We start from the raw sequence: 27,608 nt of genomic DNA on the forward strand, positions 1-27,608 counted from the left end.
ACAAAATTTAAGTGGCAAGTTTTCCTCCACTACCAGCATTAATTATACCTGTGTTTTATCTTACTTTTCAATATTTTGCCTCTGTTCCCACAAGTAGGAAGAAAAAGGATGGGAAAAGCTGTGATTGTAAGAGTACTATTTATGGAATTAGAAACACTGCGTTTAGATATATAATCCATCCCTTACATGATACACAGTGTGTAGAGATAATCGGTACAAAAGTGTCAGACCCACTCAGTAAGACTAATACTCTGTAGTTCATATGAAGAACAAGAACAACAGGCTAATATATATATATATATATATAAAAGTTCACTCCCATTTAGCCTGTCTTAGTTACAAGATGAGCCATCATTAATTTATATGCCAAAAATGATACAATCTTGATTAATCTTCATATAATAGTTTGATTGTGCTCTCCATTAGTGCTTTTCATTTCTTCTATTTGGACTAATACGGACACCATGAAGCAAAGAGTATGCTTCTGCCCTGCACTCCCTGCCCACACCCTCAGAAGCCGCAGTTATCCCCTGAGCCAGCTCAAAGCCTGAATCCATTTCCCGTTCTAGAGATATGTCAAAATATACATAAATTTCTGAATATAATATAGCTCTCTTGTAATAATTAAAAAAAATTGATCTAGGTAAAATATTTAAGCCTGGATCACAGCTGAACAGAATGAAAAGGAGAGACTGCTATTGCAATCATTTTTTTATAATACCCATAGCAGACTCAGTCAATGGACAGTCATTTTAGGCACTTTATGGCAGTACCAAAGCCACTTGTGCATCTTAGCACCAAGAGAAAAATACCAGTTCCACACTGTCAGACTCTCAGTAAAGCGAGCTTGCATTCTCTGCATTGCAAAATAAAGCCTTTCCCACAAAGGAGGCAAATTTCAACAGAACCTTTCCACCATCAATCACTCTGCTTTCCTGGACACAAGAAATGTAACGGCTAATTGGTTACCTTAGGGAATCCTTCACTTTGTAATTATGCCATTGTTTTTAAATACGAGTCAGTAAAAGTATTTGTTTTCCACAAGTACAAAGCCCAAGTGATATAAAGTCATATTTCTTTGTAGTCAAAGGTTATGAAGAAAAGTTACACTACTGTACATCCTGGGTCACTTGAAATGCTCCTGTGATTTGCTATTGAGTGGGAAATCTGGGCCCTTTGGAAGGCCAGCCAACACCATTAGGTAGGCTGCTGCTTGGAGTATTGTCGGCATTATGCAGGAACAACAGGGTCCTCAATCCTGTTCTACAGCAAATTGCCGCCAAATGTTAATAGTAATTAGACGTTTACTGGAGGGAGGCAGGTTACAGAAAGATCTATATAATATACAAAGGGCCAGCAGACTGCCTGGGAGAAGAGAGGATGTATGTATGCCAAACATTCATTTGCCAATCAAGAAGTCCAAACATGGATTCATAAAGGAATCACCCATCTATGTCCCAGCTGAAGAGATGATGTTTCACAAGCATGTCCTGAACACCTTCCTTCAGTGGTTTCTTCTCCTTCTCCTATAGAAAGCAAGCAAAGAGATTATGGACAGTGTACAATCTTAGCAAAATTAGTTTTTATGATTCAGGGCCTTCAGAGAGATGGTCCCTAAGAAAGAAAGGGCTCAGGACTGGAAGACACTTGGGCCTCCCGCTCTTATGCAAGGCAAAGGAGACTTAAGAAAGTTCTGATTTGGCCCAAGAAATCCAGGGTCACGTACTCACCTCTCTTTTTGTTGGGAGTTCCCAGTCCTGAGAAAGGCTGAATGCAAATTTACTGAGGACCCTGTAACAGAATATACCCAGCAGTTAGGATTCGTCTATAGACAATATAGACAATGGAATTAGGTAACATTGCTAGAATCCCGAGCCTCAAATAGTTCTGCTTGAACCCTCCTGCATCATCCTGGATGCTTACACCAGCTAGCAGGGACAAGGAACTAATTGACAGGTGTTTCCACTGACAGCATTGAGCACTCTGTACATCAGGCCCAACAGGATGGAACTGTTTCCAGATAACTGGGCAAGACCTTTACCTAGACATCTCTAATGGACTTTCACTGTGTATGGATTCCAATTGGGAAGGAATCCAAAGCATGGCCTTGAAGATATTAATAATAATTAATAATAATAATTATTATTATTATTAATTAGATTTGTATACCGCCTGGAGCAGCTCACAACAGCAAAGCACAGAAAAAATCCAATAATTAAAACGGTTAAAACCTTTAATACAAAAACAGTCATACATCCCAAACAAACCATACATAAAACGGAACGGCCAAAGGGAATCAATTTCCCCATGCCTGGCGGCAGAGGTGGGTTTTTAGGAGTTTGCGAAAGGCGAGGGTGGGGGCAGTCCTGATCTCCGGGGGGAGTTGATTCCAGAGGGCCGGGGCCGCCACAGAGAAGGCTCTTCCCCGGGTCCCACCAGACAACCTTGTTTTGTTGACGGGACCTGGAGAAGGCCAACTCTGTGGGACCTAACTGGTTGCTGTGATTCGTGCGGCAGAAGGCAGTCCCAGAGATATTCTGGTCCGGTGCTATGAAGGGCTTTATAGGTCATAACCAACACGTTGAATTGTGACCGGAAACTGATCAGCAACCAATGCAGACTGCGGAGTGTTGATGTAACATGGGCATATCTTGGAAAGGCCATGACTGCTCTCGCAGCTGCATTCTACACGATCTGGAGTTTCCGAATACTCTTCAAAGGTAGACCCATGTAGAGAGCGTTACAGTAGTCGAACCTCGAGGTGATGAGGGCATGAGTGGCTGTGAGCAGTGAGTCCCAGTCCAAGTAGGGCCACAACTGGTGCACCAGGCGAACCTGGGCAAACGCCCCCCTCACCACAGCTGAAAAATGGTTCTCTAAAGTGAGCTGTGGATCGAGGAGTACATCCAAGTTGCGGACCCTCTCTGAGGGGGTCAGTAATTCCCCCCCCCAGGATAATGGATGGACAGATGGAATTGTCCTTGGGAGGCAAAACACACAGCCACTTGTCTTGTCAGAGTTGAGTTTGAGTCTGTTGACACCCATCCAGACCCCAACAGCCTCCAGGCACCAGCACATCATTTCCACTGTTTCGTTGACCGGACATGGAGTGGAGATGTACAACTGGGTATCATCAGGATATTGATGATACCTCACCCCATGCCCCTGGATAATCTCGCCCAGTGGTTTCATGTAGATATTAAATAGCAGGGGAAGAGGACCGACCCCTGAGGCACCCCACAAGGGAGAGACCTAGAGGTCGACTTCTAACCCCCCACTAACACCGACTGTGACTGACTGGAGAGGTAGGAGGAGAACCACTGAAGGATAGTGCCTCCCACTCCCAACCCCTCCATCCGGCACAGAAGGATACCATGGTCGATGGCATCGAAAGCCGTTGAGAGGTCAAGCATCACCAGGACAGAGGATAAACTCCTGTTCCGGGCCCGCCAGAGATCAGATGATCACACAAACCCTCCTGCCCCAGGAAGGACTGGGCGATCCTGAACAAGGTCGTTGAGTGACACTACAGATACAGACACTACAGAGAAATAAAGGGGTTTTGCTGTGAGCCGCCCCGAGTCTTCGGAGAGGGGCGGCATACAAATCTAATAAACTAAATTAAACAAGGTAGGACTTAATAGCAGCAGTGTCATGTCCGATTGGATTCATCTCACATTTTCCTCCAGCGGCACCCTAGGTGTCTCTTAGCCCTTTGGGGAACATGTGGCTCCTCCGTGACCCATGGGGAGAGTTTGGAGTGAAGGGTAAAGAGAGGCAGCACAAGCATAATCTGGCCCAGAGCCTCAGATGCCCTTTGGTTCCAGGTGTAACCAGACTTTCAGCACTCCTGTGCAGCAAGGCCCTCTGGATATCCCTTGGTTTCCTCTGGATCCCATTCAGGTCGTCAGTCCCTGGGACTGTAACTGTTTGAATGGGTCTGGTCTCCTTAAAGAGAGGCACAGCACAAGAGAATCTCAAGACACAGGGGTGTGAGATATCTCCACTGCATCAAATTGGCATGGATTTAAACAAGTTTGTAGTTTCCAGAAAACACAATCTGATAGTACAGTAATGTGGAAGGCATAAAAAAACCACGCCACTTACCTGAGCTCACACTTGATCTGTACCCAGCCAGGACTTCGCAGAAATGACCAAGGATGGAACCATTTCTCCACCGTCTGCAGACTCGAGCAAAGTACTTCAAGCCACAGGTGCAGCACCTGCTCACTGAAAAGCAAGTTATAAATGGAGTTACAAACCCACCAATGTGTTCTATCACGTTAGGCAAACCAGGATAAATAACAGGTGGAAATCTTGTTACCCTAATTATTATTTTTTTTGCAACTCTATGCAACTTAAAATAACAGAATCCTGGAATGATTAAACCAAGTGCCAGATTTTTTAAAATTAGTCATTCATATACCTTCAGTGTTATGGAATAGATGGAATCTGTTTCAACTCACTCCACCTACTACAGCTAGAATCCGTGAATTCTAAACTGAAAAATTTACTCTGAGTAACATTCTTGACCTTGAAAACAGATTGATGTGAATCTCCCCCACTGTCAAGTTACATATTAATTGGTTTTGAGGTAAAGCCCAGGTAGAGTGCAGTCCCTCCTCTTTTGAGAAGGTGCTTTGGCACATGGTATCTGTGAAGTCCTAGATCCCCTTGGCCCTACTTGAAACAGAAATCTTGAAATCTTCCAGCAGAGCTTGGGAATATCCATCACCAGGTCAGCTCTGAGATTCAGGAGCCCAGGAAGGAGCTAACAGGTGGGGGAGGAGACCACAAAAACGCTCAGCCTGTCCAGTGGTACCCATCTTCTTGTAAAGAACTTCAAACCTGGCCATGTGAAACAGGGCATCTATTTCAAGGGTCTTGGGCATATCAACAGCACCTTCCTCCTCTGTCTTGAAGTTATGACTGTATACCATGCAAAATCCAGCCACAAGATTTCAGATGTAAGCCACCTCCCAACCTCAGCTAGCCATGTCTTGATGATAGATTGTGGGTCTGCATTCTCATTCCTCTATCACTTTATGGAGGGCGAGGCCAAACAGAATAGCATTCTACAGAAGCAGCCTGTGTTCATTTGGCATACTTACAGACATAAACTGCTAAATTATTGCAGATGGCGGAAAGAATTACCTTGAAAGATAGGAGGAAGAGTTGCTACAAGGGTAATGGTCAGATAAGAGCAACCTGATTCTAGGACAAGAGTGTGACATGATGAAAATGTCTCAGGCAAGCCCTTCCTTAGTTCACACATTCCCTCAGAAGCACATTCAGACCTGCAAGACTACCTCAATATAGCTTTGTAATAAAAGTGGCACTAATCTACATGATGACATTGGTTTCCAAGTCTGACCTGCCTTGAAGGGTTGACAATTACACCTTGAACTGCTATTCCATGGCTTTCTCAATAAACCTTGAAATAGAATTGTTATGACTCACTTCAATCCAATGCAGATGAGAGACCGAAGCTTTACATCCATCTGAGCATGTGCGGCATCATGTGACATATTCACGGACTGTACTGCCTTCCAGAAAGAAAAATGAATATATGTGAATAACCCTCCACCTCCCTTTGATAACAGAAAATATCAAAACTTCATATTCTCAGTTTTGGCCCTCTGGAGGCAACTTGGATGATTACATCTTAAAATGACATCCACTGACACTGACAATACTAATGGCTTTTCACAGTCTAATAGGAAAATAGATTTTTGTCCCACACGTAAGCCTATTTAGGATTTTCTCCATGTCTATTTTAGGGATCAAACTATACACTCACTCGATAAAGAAGTTCTTCTGGAGTAAGCACTTTTCCATCTTCATCCAACCTAAAACAGTAAATTTTTATGCATTAGTTATGCCAAAGCAAGAGGCACAGTGCCATTTCTATCTTTAAACCAATAGCACTTTTTCTGAAATAGAGTCTCAACAGTCCTTGCAATTTCCATCATACATGCATGACTCTGCTCCACACACTTCTAGAAGTTGTTATATTTTGATGTGGGTAGGAGATAAAATAGAGAATTAAAAGGCTTAGCCATTTTGTTCCACAAATAAACCCCTGCAATCCGTAACTGGGACCATGATGATTTTTTATTTAAAATAATAACATATTTAGATGTCCAATGCTGAAGTCTGCTCCCAGATAAAGATGGTTTTCTACAATTTAAAAGGGGATTTCGTAAATCAAGGACAGTCCCATTCACTGGCAATTTATCGGCAATGTCCAACACTCTAAAATAGTGTTAACAAATTACAAGATATTAAAAAACCCAAAATTTTATAGTGCAATTTCAAAAAAAACCTTAGATATGTTAGATGGCAGTGGTTTATTGAATTAAAGTTTTACCTAGTGATACATCTAAAATTACTTTCTGGTTTTGCTAATATCAGGATAGGTGTTCTTCTAATTCTGCTTCTGAGTTTGGCTCTGACCCAGCTCCTGCCCCAAGGACTGTGGATGTGGGGGAGACATCCACATGCTGCAGGCCTGTTTCCTCCCCCCCCCCTTGGTGGAATCTGTTGATGAAGGCTCCTCTGACCAAGAAGACATGAGAGACAGGGAGGAGGAGAGTGTGGCAGACAGCTTAGAAAGAGATCAATTATCCAGCTCCTCCTTGGATTCAGAACAAGAGTTAATGATACAGCCACGCATGTGGAGAGCGATGCATAGGCAACAACAACTGAAAGATTATTATCAAAGAAAATGAGGCCACCTGTGGTTGGGTGGGGCTGTGGCTGTAGGTTTGGCCATTGTGGAGGATTATCTGATCCTTGTGTGTGCTGATTTCCCCCCGCTTTGAAACTAAAGCAGAGCAAAGTGTGTTTCACTTTGTGAAAGAAGAAGGACTGTGAATTGCCTCACAGCTGCAAGCTAAGTATCACAGAACTGATAAGGGACTTGTACAAATTACCAGTTTGTTTGGAGACGAGTGCTCTTTGCTATACCAAAAGAGGGCTTAGTTTAAGTGAATTTTCATTATAAAGAACATTGTTTTGAATTTTCAAATGTGTGTGTGTCTGAAATTTGTACCTGTGAATTTTTGGGAGGAGTCTACCATAGAGCCCGACAGAACAGTTTATAGCCGATGATATCACATGATTTTATGTTTTCAAAGATGGTGATGGCAGTATTTTCTTTTTCCTGAAACCTGACTGTATTGCCCAGAAAAAGATAATTAATAGAATTGTCTCTTTAAGGAATTTATGCTACAATATTCTGTTCCACCATTTCTTAGGCTAGAGTCTTATGAAAACTTTACAAGAAAAACCTGGATAAATATAGAACATTTCAGTGAGAACTTTACCTGTAGGTTTTGCAGAGTACAAGACGAGAATACACAGAGTCAAAATCTCGCTCTACCTCACGCCCAGCAGCCTAGAGATGAGGCAAAAAACCCACCAATATACATTAACTTTATTTTAAATCTTGTTGTTTTATTTCTCTTACAGGCAACCAATAATTTAGATCTCTATCTACTCCACCAAATTAGTTACAACTAGCCCCCAAGTTCATTCCTCCTTGCAATCCAGATATACAAAGTTGATGTACTCTACTACACAATACTCTCTTATCTTCTTGCCAGATTACATTGTTTAGTTACCACAATTGGAAATGGCAACTTGGTTCTTAAGTAAAGCAGTTGCTAAATGAAACCACAACTGTGCTTATGATCTTACTTCAGCTTTCCTTTTCTTTACAGACCTCATAAATGTGAGGATTGGTTTCAAAGTTATTTCCCCTCAATGTTGCACTTGCAAACAGTCACTGTACGAGGAGGTCGCTAATCAAGGACTTGCAGTATTTTCAAAGTTCCTGCAAATAGTAATTGCTTTCCTTACCTCTTCAATGAAGAGCCACGGGTGACAAGCACCACCCAGCAGAGATGGTTTCTTCAGTCCCTGTTCAAATATAGCCTTGAGGGCTGGGCAGAGGGTCCCTCGAACCAAGTCTGTGATAGCTTCTGTAACTGAATCGTCTCCGGCAACAGAGTACTGAAAGGAAGGAGATTTTAGCCTCTGAATCACCTGGAGGTGGCCCAGCCAAGAAAGTGATATTCATGATAAAGATTTGCTTAGTTCTCGTCTGAGGCAAAAATAATGAAGTTCAAATTATCGTGCTTGAGATATATTATATGATTATAGGTTGAAGGAAAGAGAAGACAACAAGCACAAAGTGGCAGCAATGATGGCTTCATTGGACAACCATTGAAAGACCAAGTTGTCTATGTGCTATCTCTCTCTCTCTCTCTCTTTATTAGATTTGTATGCCGCCCCTCTCCGCAGACTCGGGGTGCTAACAACAATAGTGAAACATCATATAACAAATCTAATATTTAAAATAATTTAAAAGACCCTAATTTAAAAGACAACCAAACATACACACAAACATACCATGCATAAATTGTATAGGCCTACGGGGAAGGGCACATCTCAGTTCCCCCATGCCTGATGATAGAGGTGGGTTTTAAGGAGCTTGCGAAAGGCGAGGAGGGTGGGGGCAATTCTGATCTCTGGGGGGAGTTGGTTCCAGAGGATTGGGGCCGCCACAGAGAAGGCTCTTCCCCTGGGCCCTGCCAAATGACATTGTTTAGTTGACGGGACCCGGAGAAGGCCAACTCGTAGGACCTAACTGGTCGCTGGGATTCGTGCGGCAGAAGGCGGTCCTGGAGATATTCTGCTATGTGGTCACATGAGAGCCAAAACCAAATTATTTACAGCAAATAATCAAGCATCTCTGTTCTGATGATGGGTTCTTGTGCACTTCGTCCAGGTATGACAATACAGTGAGATCAAATGCATTGTTAACCAGTTCTATCACCTGGCTAAGTTTGTCTTCAGATGTTCTGGGTGTCCCATTACTGGAGGCTTTTAAGAAGAGACTGGAGAGCCACTTGTCTGGGATGGTTATACTATACTATTGTCACAGGGTCTCCTGCTTGAGCATGGGAATGGACTAGAAGACCCCCCAGAGTCCCGTCCAACTCTATTACTCTGTTAAGTGTATGAGTGAGGTGGCTACGGTATTTTTAAATAATTTCCTACTATTTGCCTTTCAACTTGCTATTCTTGAAATATTTCTTACCAGTTTTGAATTAGCTCTCATATTATTTTTAATTAATTTTCTGGTTTTCTTACTTTTTGAATACTTTTGATTTGCATTTGGACCAAAACATAACAGAATGTGTTGACCCTAGAGATTGACCAAGATTCAGCCCTAAGTATGTAGATAAGATTACCTCTTTGCTCCGTTCATCCAGGATCTCTACAAATTTTGCTGGAAACCAACCTGGTTTAAAAAAAAAGAAAAGGTAAAACTTCAGCTGTTAAAAACCTGTAAATGAAAAACCTGTAAAAGGGGGGGGGGGGAAACAAATCCCATTTTCACTCACCTCTCAAGCCATTCAGCTCACCCACCCAACAGTGTTCGTCTTTCTGGGATATAATCTACAGAAGTGGAAAGAAAAAATAATAATTACACAGAAACAAAGACAGAAGAAAAGGCAAATAAGAAGAGGAAATGAGTGCAAAGAGAATTCAAATGTATCTGTCATGAATTGGGCACAACTTTACTATTTAATTATAAAAGACCATAAAGAGGAGACTAGCTAATTTATATTCAGCCACCTATTTCTTTTTAAATACTCATAATACTCTAGAACAAAGAGTTTCAGGAAAAATGAAAATGGAAGATTCTGAGATTCATATCTATGTGTCTATTAATTCCTAATTCGTTTCAAATGGGAAACTGGTCTATTCTAGATCAAGCCAAGTCCAAAAATATTATTTTTATTTCTAGAAGCCGTGACATCAGTAGCCATCAATAGACACATAAACATAAGCAACATTTACATACTGTGCAAAAGAGACAACCATCAAGCCAAAAAAGATCAAAAACCTCCCCACCAGCAATCAATGCCCAGATGAGATGAGAATAGATTAACTTCAAGATTAATATCAGACCAACAATCAAGAAGTAAACAATAGCTCAATCAAGAAACTGCCCAATATGCTAATAGTAACCAGCCCAACCAAAGAACCTCCGAGACCACCCCCACCAACACTGAAAGGGCAAACTACTAGAATATAAACTGAGATTAAACCCCACTTCTTACTAGCACTGATACCTAGTTTGGGTAATGAAATGTCTGCAGAGAGCTACCAAGGATCCCTCATTTATGAAAATATGTAATATGCTTTTCTATTTTTTCCCAGTTATTTTGTCTAGCACAAATGAAACAAATAAAAATGAATTCAATACATTTATTTTTCCTTATTTATACAATATTATAGTAATAGTTCCTCTCAATTTCCCTCTGTCCAACATCACCATTTTGTATTGGTCCTAACCACCATACCGTGATGATATCGTTTTTGCGGAAGCCTAGTTCATCATCATCATGGCGCTCAAAATCCAACAATGCCTTGGCACGTCGCCGCTGGTTACTGGAACATGCAACATAGCTTTCGTGGTCTCGCTGGTGACTTTCCATGGTATAATCTGGAGTCAAGTCCTGGAAAGCAGGGTGGTCATCTGTAAGCTATATTTTTCCACTCTAATACTATATAAATCTATTTGTACTGATGTGCTATCAAGTTGGTGTCATCTCTTAGTGACCATGTTGGATAAATTTTCTCCGTGACAATCATTCAAACCTATGTTTCCCCTCAAAAGGGAAATATAAATGTATCTATGCTGTCAACAGAATATATAGGTATGTCTATAAGGCTAACTTCACACTCACTATGCTGCAACTCTTGGGATCCACACACTGGAAATGCTGAGCCACTTGTAGGATGGCCTCACGTAAATCTTCAACTAGCTCTGTTTGCTTAATATTTTTGGCTTTCAGTGCCTCCACATCATCTTCTCCTAGAAGTAAGAAACAATTTATCTGAAGTTGCAAACTTGGTTTACTGCAGGTACTGACAAAATTTCAAATATATCATCATTTCATTTACTGTAAATCAGGAACTACTGCTGGGTTGTACAGCCAGTAGTATTAGATTGACTCAGGTTTTTTATATGTTAAATATATATATATAGCTTGCCCAACATTCTAACAATCCCAAGGTGAGTTATCATCCATACAATATGTACAATAAAAAAAATAAAATGAGGCAAAAGCAAGCAAAATTTTACATTAATTGAGGCACAGATTTTTATATGGGAAAATATGGTATGGCCAAGGTGCTGCAGCAGTTAAATGTCAAATGCAGAAATAAAAATTTAATATCTTTATCTTGCACTCAAAGTAAACAATAACCATTTAGAATAGGGGTTCCCAAACTTGGCAACTCCAGCATAGCTGGCTGGAGAATCTGGGAGTTAAAGTCCACAAGTTTTAACGTTGCCAAGTTTGAAGACCCCTAATTTAGGACCTCAAACATGTTACTGAGACTCTAAAAGTTCCTATGTTCCGCATTAGCTGCAACTTTTGAGCTGCCTTTAAAGACGGACTCAGGACAAGCAGTATTCTGCTTAAACTAGCTAAAAGCAAATACATGATTTGCCAAAAACAACAACAACAACAACACCCCAACACAACGTACAAAGACACTAGCAACTTTCAACTGTGGTATTCTTTCCAGGGAATTAAATATTTTATTATGTAATTTATTTATTACCAAAAAGGAGTGATGTGATTCCAGACTTCCTACGCTGTGTTCTGCGTCGAACGATCTGAGTGAAATGAAAAAGCAATGCATAAAAAGGTAGAAAAGCATTTTAAAAAGCTTTTTCTCAGCAATTTCACTTAGTTTAAAAATGTAAGGTATATTTTGAAAATTATGTTCAAGAAATGGTTTGTGAGGAAGGGAATGTAAGAGACAAAAGAGATGCATAATTGAAATAGGGATAGCAGGTTTGAGGAGCCTGGCAGCGTATCTTCAAAGTGTATATAAAACCCACCATCATTACTATTGGATGGAGGCCAAGGTCAAGGATATTTGGAACGTATGTAGCTCATAAGGCTTACCTTCGATAAGTTTACTGCAGCACCAGAGCTGAGTAGCTGCCCTTGGTCTGCAATGAGGTAAGCGAGGTGCTTGCAACGCTGAGTTTCTACTACTAAATCTGTCAGTGAGCCAGTCACACGCATGGCTTCCTGTAGGAGCACATCTGGATCTTCAATCTGAGACGGGATATCCGAGAGGGTGTTGAAGATAGATGCAGAGTTCTCAGACTGGGTGAGTTCATCTTCCTGTGTTAATATGGAGAAATTATTCTGTATGATACAGGTGAATCATGCTGTAGAATAATTTTGCTCCCCTCTGTTGTAAATCCTAATCCATTGGGGAACAGTTAGGTAGTTAAAAGCAAGTTAAAATCAGCCATGGCTTCCCTTATTCATTTCATATTGGTTATCCAATGATGTCTACAGCACATATTGATAAAGATATATTAGTCTGGGTGGCAGACATTCAAATCCTAATTTGGGAGCTACTTCTAGTAAACTCTGGCTAAGCTTATCTTCAGGAAGAAATAAACTATTGTTTTAAGTAGATTTTAAGAGCTCATATTTCTAGGAAACTAATTTTAGATGAAAGTTGATGGAAAGTAATTTTTCACTAATACCAAGATTTTCAGCCAGTTCTGTACAAATGACATAGAACAGTAACTCAGGATAAGTTACAGGTAGTCCTTCATTTATTATCACAATTGAGCCCAACATTTCCATTGCTACGCAAGGCAGTTGTTAAGTGAGTTTTGTCCCATTTTGCAACTTTTTTGCCACAGTTAAGTAAATCACATGGTCATTAAGTGAAGTCATGTGATGATCACAGGACCGCAGGACAGTAAAACTTATAAGTACATGCCAGTTGCCAAGCACCTGAATTTTAATCACATGACCATGGGGATGGCTGAAACAGTCTTAAGCATGAAAACTGGTTGCAAGTCATTTTTTCAGTGCTGATGTAACTTTGAATGGCCACTAAATAAATGACAGTAATTCAAGGACTACCTCAAAAATGAATAGTTTATACAAAACAAAATACAGACTCTTACTGCCTGAACTCTGACTGCACCTAACTTGGAATAGGCACAATTGTAAACAGATTCTCATGTATGCACAAAAAAGCAAAAGTAGTTGCGATCAAGACAAGAAAAATTCAAACCCTAATTTGGGTAATATCTTTACCAGAATAATTCAACTTACAAAATAACACATAAAAATGGTGGGTTTCACTAATCCATTAATGTTGAATAGGCATGGGTCTTCCTGCCTGCATCATCAATGCATTCAAGATAAACCAAGATAACAACATACTTCTGTAATTCTGGTGTTAGAAATGTGCATTTCCTTGTTTTTCTAGCTAATCAGAAAGACACTTATTTTAAATGTAAATACGGTATTATTTAATGTCTTGTTTATAAACTAGGCTAGTAATATTATTACAGAAGGCTGAAAAGAGAAATGTTAAGGCTACGGAGATGTTGAGAATACAAAAATTACCTAAGTGAGCAATATATAACAATTTTTTCATTCTTTTTATTCTTTTCTGAAACTTTTCCCCAAGATCCTCGGTGTGCTAAGAAGTCTTAAATTCTAGCCACCCCACATAGCATGCCCGTCCCATCCATGAGAGAGAAAAAAAGCGTAAGTTAAGAAATTTTATAAAACATTAGTTACCTTCAAACTGAGCATACCCAGTGTAACTTGAAAGAGAACAATGGAGCCTTGGTAGAAGAAATAGTCCCAGATACGCAGCAACAACTTGATATGCACCACACTAGCAAATGATGTAAGAAACCAATGTAGAGTAATGAGGGAGAGCTCTGTGAATAAAACATATAACATCAGTTTATCTGTCAACTGCATGCTTATTCTTTTCATTTCTAACATAAACAAGAGAATTAACATTACTGATTTAAGCAATGTAGTAGAAAATAGATTGATCTTAATTCATCTTATGTCATTGGCAGCAACAAAAATACAGTGGTACCTCTACCTAAGAATGCCTCTACTTAAGAATCTTTTCTAGATAAGAACCAGGTGTTCAAGATTTTTTTGCCTCTTCTTAAGAACCATTTTCTACTTAAGAACTGGAGCCGGAAAAAGTTCCGAAGAAATTTGAGAGTGGCACGAAGGCCTGGCCAATTTCCTGCCATTCCCCCTTTAATTCCAGCCACCGCGGGCTTTTCTGGGCTGCCAGAGGAGCCTTTTGGTGGCGCTTAAGGAGGCTTTGGCAGTCCAGAGCGAACGAAGCATTTTCTTTTCTCTGGGTGCTTGGAGAGGGAATAAACCACTTTGCTGTGGTGACTCCTTCATGCTGCTTCCCATACACCCGGCATGAGGTTGCCTCCCGCAGCATCTCAGCGCGAAAAGACAAAAGGGGGCGCTTTGCCCTGGCCAGATCAACTCGGCTTCAGCCAAACCGAGGAGTCACCACAGTGAAGGAAAGGCGCCGGCTACAAAGCAAGTGAGCGAGAGGAGAAGGGAGCCCTTCAGCATGGGAAGGAAGAGGAAGCAGGTAGCAGCAGCAGCAGCAACAGCAGCCGCCTTTCAGTCAAAGGAGCAGGAGGTTCCCCCCTCTTGCCTGCCTGGGTTTCTTTCTCTGGTGCAGTGTATGAGAGGCGTGTGCTCCTCGCCGTCTCAGAGTCCCTCTTTTTTTTAAAAAAGCCTTAAAGTTTTAGATTTTTTGGATTCCTCTCACCTCACCTTCTTCCTTCGGCAGCGACTGTCCTCCTCCTCTTCTTCCTCCTCCTCCTCCCACCCAAATTCCAAGGTTTTATTTCTTTCCTAATGGGTTTGCACACATTATTTGCTTTTACATTGATTCCTATGGGAAAAATTGCTTCTACTTACAAACTTTTCTGGTCACAGAACAAATTAAGTTCTTAAGTAGAGATACCACTGTATTATTTTTTTCCATAGATGAATGTTCAAAATCAGAAACATTGTTAAATTCACAGACAGAAGTGAATTGTATGGAAATAATTTCTGGCATATATTATTAACACTGTTATCAATGCTGTTATTCACAGAAGGGAACACTGAAGTCGTAAATTGAACTGAAGGCTTCTTAAAAAACAAAATTACCTGCTTATAGGAAGAATATAAAATACCAAACAAACTCTATATACATGAGAAACAGTATATAAGAATTGGTTTAAAACAAATCATGTATTTGTGCTTTCACTTTGGTCTCCAAGATCTTGGGCAGATTCCAGATACATTTTAAAAAACTGACAATATGTCATGCTAAAGGTTGAATTTGGATAATCTCTCATTAACAAGTGATTATTCCTCCATTAAACTGCCACTGAGTTCATTACAACTGCCCCACTTTAAACTCTCAAAATCCGGTTTTATTCAGCATGTACCCATCTCATCAAACTAAAAAAAAAAATCAGACAAAAAGGTCTTTACCAATGTCATGTTCCTGAAGAAGTTTGTCCAGCTGTGGCAGGTATTGTACAATGAAATGACGCAGGACACGCTGATCAGTCTGGACCCCCATCAAGGTGGTACTGAAGTAGGATGCTGGCACCATATCTTCAATAATAGCACACATCATCCAGAAGGCATCTTCCTCTTCTAAGAAGAGAAGCAAGGAAGCCACGACCTATCATAAAGGAAGAGAAGGTCTAAAAGTAAGCATTAAAGCACTTGTTATCACAAAAAGGAATTCTTTCTGCTTAACGGTATGTTCAATGACAGAATAGAAAGGAAGCATTTGAAAATTAGAATTCCAATAATTTTGCCTCCTATATCTTGGAGGCTCAAACAGCTTACTTGTGGCATTTGGTTGGGATTCCTAAACCTGGGATATGGACAGAGAAGGAGAGATTTATTCTCACAACTATGGTCCCACAACTCTGTACCACAATCTTAATGTGATTAAATTGACAGGTAAATGGAAGCTACATATTATCTAAATAACAAGTTCAAAATCTAATTAAATATAGATTAAAATTTTTAAATTGATTAAAAGTTTGATTCCCTGTGATTTTTATATCCTGGGCATAATCTATTTTGACTTTTCCCCTCAGGATGTCACTATAGAGCACTGCATGGCAAAAAAAACTAGACACAAAGCTAATTTTCCCCCTGGGCCATCACTTTGTTGAATACTTAATTCCCACAGCACTGTCTCATTTCTTATCTCCACTACTATCTTTTCCTATTGCTTTCTTATGATTAATCCACTGTTGTTTGTAACTTATAATTAATGAGTATAACTATGATTTATTATCTATGACCTATTATTTGCTGTTTATATGTACTTTGTAAGCTTATGCACTGGAGACAAATTCCTTGTGTGTCCAATCATGCTTGGCCAATAAAGAATTCTATTCTATTTTATTTTGTACAATTAGTTCAAGAGCTTTATTGAGAGTGAATTTGTTTCTCATCTTTCTGTGAACAGATAACAGATCCTTACAAGAAAATGGCCATAAAGCAAATACATTTCATAATGAAAAAGAATATTTTACCATGCCAGTGCCTTGACAGTACCCAATTTCAGGATATAACCAGGCCAATCCACGTAATATTCTGCGTAATCGTGGTACTCCAATGCTATTCATGTTGGAGAAACAGGCATTGTTGGGCATAGTGCGAAGTAAATCCTTTTCAATCTGAGAAACATCAAGAATCAAAGAGAAGCACTTAGTGAGAGTTGAGCTTTTCTCTATACAGGTAAACCTGCTGGCAAATAATTTCCAGTCATTCCTGGAAAGGTGATTGAGTCTACCTCTTGAAGACTGAAATCGACAACATATTTAACATTTTTAGCACTGAGGAATGAATTAGACAAACATAAATATGGCAGAGTGTTGGGAGAGGGAATAGTTTGCAGAGGTTTCTTTGATTTGTTTTTAATAGCATTTTAACTGTATGCCTGTTTAAACTATACTGACAATTTTCAGCAATCCTGGTCAGAAAAGCTCAGAGAACTGCACAAAGGAAGCTCGGGGATCAACATGGTTTAAGCTGTTGCTCTGCGTAACAACAGAGTTGTTACTGATTTAATTTCCCAAAGCATTAATACTGAAAAATATTCACCTGTTTAGCAGCAATTGTTTCATCATTGGAGCTGTTTTTCACAATTTCTCGGTAAGACATTTCCGAATTTCTCTTTTTCAGTAGAGCACCCGATAGTCTCATCCACAACTGGGGGGAAATTGTGGAAAAAGAGTTGAATGTAGTTAGGGATTCTTACAGGCAAGCTTTCTTTCTTGAGTAGTCTTACCTGGGGCCTCATACTGTGAGGGATGCCGGCCAAAACCAGAGAACGGAGCTTGTCTGAATGTGGAAGTGTGACTTCAATCTTATCCCACGTGAGGTCTCCCACATCATGATTGTGTGTGAACTCCAGATGGGCTTGCCATTTCAGCCTCTGTTGTGGCTCTTCAGTCAGCGAGATCCCCAAAAGTTTGCTGGGTGGCTCTGCACTATCTGTAGTATATCCAAACAGGGAGGGGAGGGGCGGATAAATAACACTGAAAAAAATAAACAAGTCTCTACATATTTAGGTATTCCTAATTTACAATTGAATGAATTAAGGATATAGGAATTTAAAAGCAAAGAACTATGAGCTGAGTCTAATAAAACCTGTGTACGTCCATGAATTCAAATGAAAAAAGGAAAATATTTTCTTGAAAATGTAAATACTGAATCAGATTAATCTGATTTCCCCACCCAAAAAAACCCATTTTTAGGAGAAATCTTGATATATGCTTGAGGAAGTTGCATCTCTGATACTTTTTTAGCTGTCACTTGTGTGTATTTCAAATAAAATTCATGTATACATATGTCTCCTCTCATAACTAACAAGATCCCAAATTCATAATAGTAATTCATAAAGATGGCATTTTTCTCCTTCACACTCAAAAGTCATTTTAAAGTGTAGTCCGAAACAAGAAATGACATTGGACTCATTTATTTTATATCTATGTCTGACATATGATTTTCATTGACAGTCTTTCAAAATATTAAATAAAATAAAGAATTTGCCTTCTTTGCCAATTCGGAAACCAAATTCATCATATCGGATTTCTGGCTGTTCAACAGATTCTTCTTTCTAGAAAATAAAAGAACAGAAATGTTATTTATCACTTAATGCAATGGTCAAATGCAATATCTGTACACATTGCTGATATTAACAGTAACTATTAATCATAACTGTTCTTCTAACCTAGCAATTATCATTTATTTGATTTATGTACTAATTCATTCATGAAAGCAGTTAGGTTGTAGTGGGAGGTGCTATATTATTATTATTATTATTATTATTATTATTATTATTATTATTATTATTATAATAATAATATTATATTACACTCATTCCAATTTCATTAAGAGGGAAAAAACCTACTGTTGAATCATATTGAATGTAAAATAAATTAATTTCCCGACTTAATACAAATGGACCCATGACATCCTTAGACATTCATATGCATAGCTGTGATGACCCAGGACAAGGCATGAAGGTCACACAGCCACCCGAGAATTCAAGCTCCTCTTTAATGCCCCAAATGTCCCCTCAAAATGTGCCCATGTTCTTGGCAACTCCCAGAGGAAAGCACACACACACACACAAACATACACACACACGGCCGCCTCTGTCCAGTAAAACAAAGGAACAGGGAAATGAGTCCATGAAACAAAGAATAAACAATGAGTTCACAAACCAAGGAACAAACAATGAGTCCGTAAAGTCAGGAACAGGGTACTGAGTCCACAAGTAGGGAAGAAGCAAACAGTCTTGTAAACTCCAAATGTCTGTATTGGCACACCAAACTCTTTTATCAATTCAGATTTTTGTTCCTGACAAATGCCCCTCCCACAGAGCCTCCTTAAATCTCAGTCCCCAGGTGTGCCTTGGGAAGAGGGTCAGAGTGCTCATGTCATGAGTTGTTGGGTCAGCCTGCGCTTATTCTGGTCTTCTCTCCATTCTCCTTGCTCGAGGATCAGGAGGGACAGGCCTTGCTCATCACCTGAGCTCTGTCCCTCTTCATGTCCACTGCTTGCCTTCTATTGGTCATCCTGCCCCGGTTCCTCCCTGCTAACAAGCTGTCCCAATCTTGATGGCCGCTGGGCTGCTTCGATCTGCTCTTCCCCCCACATTCCCCCAAAGCCGACAAAGCTGCCCCCTTGATCTCAGTCAGCTCTAGCTCTGGCTCATCCTCCTCTGCAGATTCAGGGTCCAACTTTGTGCCACCAACCCACAAAGTATTTTTAAAAGAATCTATGCTCATTTTAAATATAAGAGATTCTATATTTTATACTTTCTATGTTGTCACGTGTAAGACATGATTTTAAAAGACAATTAATGAGTTACTGAACTTTTACTTTCTTCTTTTCTTAGCTTTAAGTAAGCTGTATGCAATTTTTCCCTCCGTTATAATTTACCCGTTGTTTGTTTAGAAATCTTTTTGAATGAGTTCATAATAACATGACTATGCCAGCAATTAAATGTGCACATGCTTTAAACAAGCCTTGTGTGCAAGCACTTTCCTGATTGCTATAAACAAGGAATTTGTATGTAGGCAGATGCACTGAACCCTACAGAAGATAATGAACAGAATGGTCCCTCCTCTCTGCCAAGGGTGAAAACCCAGCTGATAAAAAGGAGAGTCAGGCTGAGCTTGGCATTCAGCATAGGGAGGCTGAATGGTGCTGCAGGAACAAAAGAGTTCTTTATTTACTGCAAAAGGTTAGTAACAGTGTGAGTTGAGTTGCAAGTCTACTAAACATTCTTATACCAGTCGTGTACTCCTTCATAATCATTACTTGATTATTATTCTTGCAAAAGAAAAATAAGGACAAAACAGATTTTCACTTTGCAATCTATGTACCTGAGCATATTTTGCCAAAATCTCTTGAGGCCATATGCTGGGAGTAAGAGCGGAGAAGGGTCCACCAGTGGAGGGAGTATAGCTTCCTATGCAAAAAAGAGTAAACATACACAGGAATATTACAGAAACGACCACAAACATTATAAGAGTATAGCCAATATTAAGATAAGGATATTTCAATTCAGGTTCAGTTCCTGATAAGTACATGGAGCTACCCATTTCTTCAATGCAGTATGGAGTACTGGCTCAATGCCTTCCTTTGGTATTTTTTTTTTGAAGTTCAGTCTATTATTATTATTATTATTATTATTATTATTATTAATTGATTTATATCCCTCCCCTCTCCGAGTACTCGGGGTGGGATATAAATCCAATAAATAATATGATTTGTCCAACCTACAACTGTGGAATTCTTCCTGCCTTTCTATCCAACTACTAACTAGACCTAGTGAACAATGTTCATAAAAGCTTACCTGACATTATTATGGAGGAATATAGTCAATGAAGGTTCTTAGACTCTGCAAAAAACCATTACTCTGTTGAAAAATAGAAAGATAATATAGAAAGAGCAAATTAATTCCTAGAGCCAAGCAATCATAACTCTCAGTTACCTTTTTAAAATTACATTAAATTTCTAACACATTCATATACGTTCATATACTAACAAATATTATTTTTATCTGGCAAGTGTTGAATTCATATCCTGATTCTTGTGTGAATCTTGCCAACATAGCCCAAATAGTTCTAGTCATAGTCAAATTAATACATTTTTTAAAATGATTGCAGCTAGTTTGGTGTAGTGATGAAGGCATCACGTAGAAACCAGGAAACTGTGAGTTCTAGTCCCACCTCAAGTACAAGGACAGTTGGGTGACTACTGCTAGTCACTTTCTCTCAGCCCTAGAAAAGAGGCAATGTCACATCGCTTCTGAAAAACATTTTCATGAAAACTGCAGACATTTGTCCAGGCAGTCTTCAAGAATTGGACATGATTGAACAGAAGTTGTAAAAAATTATAAGGAGAATCAGATTAACATAGTAATATATTTCTTTAAAATATTCTTATTTATGTAACACAATATTAAGCAGTTAAATAAGCACAATATATAATAAAATTAGAATCGTAAACCTTATTTGATCATTAATAAAAGTATAAGCATTACAATGAAGTTCTTTAAATCACCTATGTCCTGCCTAATGAAAAAGGTTCCAGGAAGATTACATTAAAAAAACCCCTAAACAGCAAAGAAGTTACTGGTACTTAAAACTTGTTTTTGCCCCAATACCACACAAGTTCAATCTTATTAATGTCATCTGAGTAATTCTAATCTATTTTTTTTTAAAAAAAATCTAATTAAACATATGTACTTGAGAAACGCCTGCTCAATAAGTAATTTGAAAGAATGCAAATGAAAATAGATAACTAGGTACCACTTCAGTGGGATAGTGTTCCGTGCACTTTGACATATAGTCATGCTGGCCATATCACCACAGAAATGTCTTTGGACAATGCTGGCTTCCTGTGCTAAAAGACGGAGATGAGCACATGCACATATACCTCAAGAGTTGGAAACAACTGGACAAGAGAAATGTTTGCCTTTTCATTAGAGCACTGATGGCGAACCTATGGCACGGGTGCTACAGGTGACATGCGGAGCCATATCTGCTGGCACATGAGCCGTTGCCCTAGCTCAGCTCCAGCATGCATGTGTGCGCCGGCCAGCTGATTTGTGGTTCACACAGAGGCTCTGGGAGGGCGTTTTTGGCTTCCAGAGAGCCTCCTGGGGGATGGGGAAGAGCGTTTTTGAGCCTGGGGAGGGTGAAACACGAGCCTACTGGGCCCACCAGAAGTTGGGAAACAGGCTGTTTCCAGCCTCCAGAGGGCCTCCGGGGGGTGTTTTCGCCCTCACCAAGCATTGAATTATGGGTGTGGGCATTCACATATGCGCGATAGCACAGACGCATGCTCTTTCAGCACCCGAGGTAAAAAAGATTCACCATCACTGCATCAGAGAATTAAAACAGCTGATACCGCTACAAGAAAACTTTTGAGGCCAGCAAAAACAATGTAATCTGATATCTGACATTTGTATATGAAATTGGAAAAGGTAGGATTGTACCTATTTTAATTTTGTTAAATGAAGGAAGTGTTCAGGTCATACCTGGTATCTATATTTAACCCATCTGTAAAACCACTCCTGAGCAAATATTAACTTGAGGAATTAATCACATTTATGAAAAAAATATTATGCAATATTCCAATCCAATAAACAATGGGAGACACAAAAGTAAGGCTCAGGAAAATATACTCTGACACTTGATTTTGTAAATCAAAATGTTATCTGCAGCTTGAAAAGGATATGCTAATTACAGTAATAAACAAAGATGAAATTTATTTTGGAATATGTAATATGCAACCTCCAAAGATAAGGATATAATTCTAGGAAATCTCTCAAATTCATTTCTAAATTGTACATTTTGATGAGGAATAGGGGAAATTATTACAAATATGATTGGAAAGCAGTTATCTTCAAAAGTTTTTTTTTTTAAAAGAGGGGGGTTATTGTTAATGAAACAAAGGTAGCACACATCGAAAATTTTCTTTACATCATTGAAAAAATATCTGTGGCAATATTAGGCTACACAAATATTTTCATGTTGTTTTAAAAGATTTTCTCTGATGCTTTGGTGCTTTTTCCATATTAGTAACACACAAAAAATATAATTTTAGAAATAAAAGTGAAAAGTCAACAATAGCTTCACAATGAGAAACAGATGGCCTTTTAGGAAGTGAGAGTAGATTATGTGAAATAGAAAGAAAGTGAAAAAGGGTGGGAGGGTTACAGCCAATTACCAAAACTAAAAAACAAACAGTACAGGTGTTGTGGTTAGCTCTGGCCCAGCTCCTGCCCCAAGGACTGTGGATGTGGGGGAGACATCCACATGCTGCAGGCCTGTTTTGCCCCCCCCCCCGTGGAATCTGCTGATGAAGGCTCCTCTGGCCAAGAAGACATGAGTGACAGGGAGGAGGAGAGTGGGGCAGACAGCTCAGAAGGAGATCAATTATCTAGCTCCTCCTTGGATTCAGAACAAGAGTTAATGATACAGCCACACATGCGGAGAGCAATGCATAGGCAACAACAACTGAGAGATTATTATCAAAGAAAATGAGGCCACCTGTGGTTGGGTGGGGCTGTGGTAATTAGTGAGGCTGCTGTAAATAGCAGCCTGTGGGTGTGGCCATTGTGGAGGATTATCTGATCCTTGTGTTTCGTGACTGCTTTACTGACTTTGACCTTTTGTGTGCTGATTTTTCCCGCTTTGAAACTAAATCAGAGCAAAGTGTGTTTCACTTTGTGAAAGAAGGACTGTGAATTGCCTCACACTGCAAGCTAAGTATCACAGAACTGATAAGGGACTTGTACAAATTACCAGTTTGTTTGGAGACGAGTGCTCTTTGCTATACCAAAAGAGGGCTTGGTTTAAGAATTTTCATTATAAAGAACATTGTTTTGAATTTTCAAACGTGTGTGTGTCTGAAATTTGTACCTGTGAATTTTTGGGAGGATTCTACCAGACAGCCCGACAGAACAACAGGTAGTTCTCAACTTATGGCCACAATTGAACCCAACAGCTGTGTTGCTAAGTGAGACAGTTGCAAATGAACTGTGCCCCATTTTATGATATTTCTTGCCATAGTTGTTAAGTGAATCATTGCAGTTAAGTTGACAACATGTTTGTTAAGTGAATCTGGCTTCCCCATTGACTTTGCTTGTCAGAAGTTGCAAAACGGGATCATGTCAGTCCAGGGCACTGCAACCGTCATAAATATGAGCCAGTTGCCAAGCATTTGAATTTTGCTCACGTGTTCATGGCAATGCTGCCATAGTCATAAGAGTGAAAAACAGTCATGTCACTATTTTCAATGTTGCAACTTTGAACAGTCATTAAATGAATGGTTGTAAGTGAAGGACTACCTGCATGCAACTACCACGGAATGTTTTAAACAAGTGTGTCAGAAAATTACAGTGAGAGCCATGAGTCACTAAATGGAACAAAAAGTAAAATTCTTCTGTAAGCATAAATTCCTATTTGATTAAAGAGAAACCAATAAAAGTGCCAGTGCTAACATATTGTAACCTGGTGCTACTTTGCCTTTTCTCAGTTTTTCTCTGTAATAAACAGATTATTTTAGAAGAATGCATCTTGGGTGAAATGATAGTTTGGGATAGCTTGGGATTTCTACTTAAGTAGGTATAAGTCTGAAAAATTCTGAACCTCAAGCCTCAAACAATAAGGAGAAGGGAGCAACTCTGCAAAGAATATTGCATTTGAGAATAGTATTAGATGAACTAAGATCGTCAGCGCAATTGGTTCTACATTATTGAGGGAGAGGGGATTTTGCAACTGCTACTTCCTTATCCTGGTCCTCAAAAACCTCAATTATTTGTTTTCATGGAAACTTTTCTTACACAGTATAACCACCTAATACCTAAAGTAATACAAACTTGCATTTTGCATAGAGCAAAACAGTAGAAAATTGGCAATAACAGAAAGATACACACCTGTATAACCCGTTTCTATGTACAATATGTACAAAACTATTAAACAAGGAGTACTGAGATCAGAAAACATTCAGAACTGCTAAGAGTTAATTTGATTGAATTATGGCTTACCTTGAATAACTAAGAGCTCAAAAACCTGCTTAGAACTATATAATATTTTGTTGGATTGAATAAGGCATTGTCAGACACACAAACCTTAAAAGTAAAAAGATTTACCTGTTTCTAATTTTGTTTAAAGTAACCATAAAAGTCCAAAACAGCCCTAGCCTGCATTCAAAGAGGAGTAAATTCAAGACTGTGTAAAGTGTTTAACCACTTTATAAACCACATGGAGGTTTATAAAAGAAGGGCTAGGGGTGACATGATAGCAGGGTCCTAATATCTAAGCCGCTGTGGCAAAGAAAAAGGGATCAACCTACATTCTCCAAAGCACCTTCAAGGCAGATCAAGCAGAAACAAAGGATGGAAACTTATCAAGGAAAAAAAACAACCTAGAAATAAAGGAGATACTTCCTGATAGAACAATGAATTAGCTTTGCCTTCCAAAGTTGTGGGTGCTCCATCACAGGAGGTTTTTAAGAAAAGACTGGATAACCATTTATTTATTAGTAATTCCTATATAATGGCCAACTCCCAAAGGACTCTGGGCAGCTTCCAATCAATGAGATAACTAAGAATATAAGAAATGGACTGAAGCATTATTGCATAGTTTTAGTAGAAAAAAGCAAATAGCCAAGAGCAATTTTGATACCTAATATTATTTGGAACCAAATGAGAAGAGAAAACAATCTTTGAAATCCAGATGACAAAATTAGAAAAGGAGGCAGCACAACTTCAATGATGAATATCAAAACCAAACAGATAAATAATTAAGAATCTTTTAGCCAGGGTGTCGCAGCAGGTAGAGTGCTGTACTGCAGGCCACTGAAGCTGACTGCTAGATCTGCAGGTCAGCGGTTCAAATCTCATCACCGGCTCAAGATTGACTCAGCCTTCCATCCTTCCATGGTGGGTAAAATGAGGACCCAGGTTGTGGAGGCAATAGGCTGGCTCTGTTATAAAAAGTGCTTTTGCTAAAATGTTGTAATAAGCCGCTCTGAGTCTAAGAGATTCGGCATAAAAACCGAATCAATAAAATAATAAAATAAATTAAGAATTTGGCTGTTGATACTATATTGTGTGGTATTCGAATTTGAAGGTATGTGAATTTTTATTTCTGTAAGGCATGGAGGAAAAAAAATAAAAATAAAATTATACCCCCAGAAAGGTTGACCATCACTGCTTTATAAGGTGGGTGACACCACCCCCAGCCCAAAGACAGTCTGTAAGCGAGAGAAGATGCTTTCAGTATTGGTTTTGCTTCAGGGAAGAGCATCCCCTCCCTGCCCTTGGAAGACGCTGCTGCCTTCCCCTTTCCCTGCGAGCAGATCTGAACGCTGATGGAGAAAGAAGGAAGGATGGATCAGGTCATTCATGAACTGTTGGGACCGGCCCGACGGACTTCCCAACCCCTGTTGGCTTCGCAATGCCTGCCCACCGTAGGATTCCCTCATAGTTTCCGCCCCCCCCCCAACAATCTGGTTGGTCGCTTCTTCGCTTGAACTCTTCCACTTCTCCTCCTCCGGTGGCTCCTCGGGGATGCTGCCCACCCACCTGCCCCCCGCGTGGGTCTCTTTCCGTGAGTCTCCATTTCCCGGCCCCCGCTAACCAACCCGCCCGCCCCCAACCTCCCTCGGTGCTGAACGGCGCCGCTTAAAGAACGTCCCCGCCAACCCGCCCCGCTCCAAGCGGACCCTTCTTACCTCAGGACGCCCGGCCGGACTTGTGGCAGCCCACCTGCCACCGCCACCCCCCCTCGTCCGTCTCGTCAGCAGTAGCTAAAGCACCACGCATGCGTGGAATCGGAGGCTGGAGGAAGGAGCGGCCGGCAGAGAGCATGACGGGAAGCGTAGGTAGGTAGGCAGGTGCCGTCGATAAACAGCTTCATAATAACAACGAAGCGTTTCAAGCTTCCTCTTGACGTCATTTTTCTCTTTTCTGTCAGAGGTCGATGCTCGTCAGAACGTTGCCTAACCCGCTGCCTGGTTTCCGTTGCCAAAATGGTAGCGTTGTTTGGGAAATATGGGAGATAATTCTAATAAATGTCAAGTGAGGACCGCTGAGCACCAACCCCTGGCTCCGGCTTAACTGTTGAATGACTGTTGAATGATTGATGGTTTTTTTTTTAATTATGGGATTTTAATTTTTGTATCATATTTTATTGTTGTTTGCTGCCCTGAGCCTGCAAGGAGATGGGTGGCATATAACTGTATGTATGCTATGTATGTTGTGTATGTAAGTAAATAAACAAACAAACATGAAATAAAAAATAAAATAAAGCTACTATCCTGTGATTTACGTAGGAAAGGAGCTATGGGTAATTATGATTTACCCATCCCGACAAGGCACTCTATATCTTTAGTAACCGAGTAGTTGATGCATGGAACTCACTACCAGACTTTGTAGTATCATCACCTAACCCCAGGGGTGGACTACTGCCCGGACGATGGGGAACGCAGTGGGGTAGTGAAAATGGAGCTCCACCCCAGAGCACCCAATTTGCACTGAAAGATAATAATTAATAATAATTTATTACATGGCATCGGACCAGAATATCTTCGGGACCGTCTTCTGCTTCACAAATCCCAGCGACCAATTAGGTCCCACAGAGTTGGCCTTCTCCAGGTCCTGTTGACTAAACAATGCCATCTGGCGGGACCCAGGGGAAGAGCTTTCTCTGTGGCGGCCCCGGCCCTCTGGAATCAACTCCCCCCAGGGATTAGGACTGCCCCCACCCTCCTTGCCTTTCAAAAGCTCCTGAAGGCCCACCTATGTCGCCAGGCATATACCCCAAGCTATTATGGTTTTATGTATGGTCTGTTAGGTTGTGTGATTGTTTTCTTTGGGTTTTGAATTGTATTTTAACATTAGATTTGTACATGGTGTATTGTTGTTTTGAGCCGCTCCGAGTCCTCGGAGAGGGGCGGCATATAAATCTAATTAATTATTATAATTAATTATTATTATTAGATTTGTATGCCGCCCCTCTCCGAGAACTCGGGGCAGCTCAGAACAATAATAAACAATGTAAAAATCCAATATTTAAAAACACAATTTAGAAACCCTTATAATAAAATAATCACGCAACCCAATCACACCGTACATAAACCAAGTAG

The 27,608-nt window shown here is 40.0% G+C and overlaps 1 protein-coding gene across 1 annotated transcript; it reads right to left on the reverse strand.

Annotated features, from left to right (window-relative positions):
• Positions 1–73: 73 nt before the first annotated feature.
• SGSM3 (small G protein signaling modulator 3) lies at positions 74–26,296 on the reverse strand. The gene is made up of 22 exons (XM_070756073.1): positions 26,196–26,296; positions 20,302–20,364; positions 19,829–19,914; positions 17,985–18,051; positions 17,221–17,426; positions 17,034–17,141; positions 16,463–16,606; positions 15,396–15,591; positions 13,656–13,801; positions 12,000–12,224; positions 11,650–11,704; positions 10,767–10,894; positions 10,380–10,535; positions 9,414–9,468; positions 9,261–9,310; positions 7,864–8,016; positions 7,329–7,399; positions 5,801–5,849; positions 5,461–5,546; positions 4,108–4,230; positions 1,731–1,791; positions 74–1,526 (listed from the first exon to the last, which is right to left on the reverse strand). The coding sequence occupies exons 2-22, from the start codon at positions 20,306–20,308 to the stop codon at positions 1,443–1,445; spliced, it is 2,256 nt and encodes a 751-aa protein (XP_070612174.1). The 5' UTR covers positions 20,309–20,364; positions 26,196–26,296; the 3' UTR covers positions 74–1,442.
• Between the last annotated feature and the right edge of the window lie 1,312 nt (positions 26,297–27,608).

The sequence above is a fragment of the Erythrolamprus reginae genome, chromosome 6 (genome assembly GCF_031021105.1).
Source record: "Erythrolamprus reginae isolate rEryReg1 chromosome 6, rEryReg1.hap1, whole genome shotgun sequence".
NCBI classification, from domain to species: domain Eukaryota; kingdom Metazoa; phylum Chordata; class Lepidosauria; order Squamata; family Dipsadidae; genus Erythrolamprus; species Erythrolamprus reginae.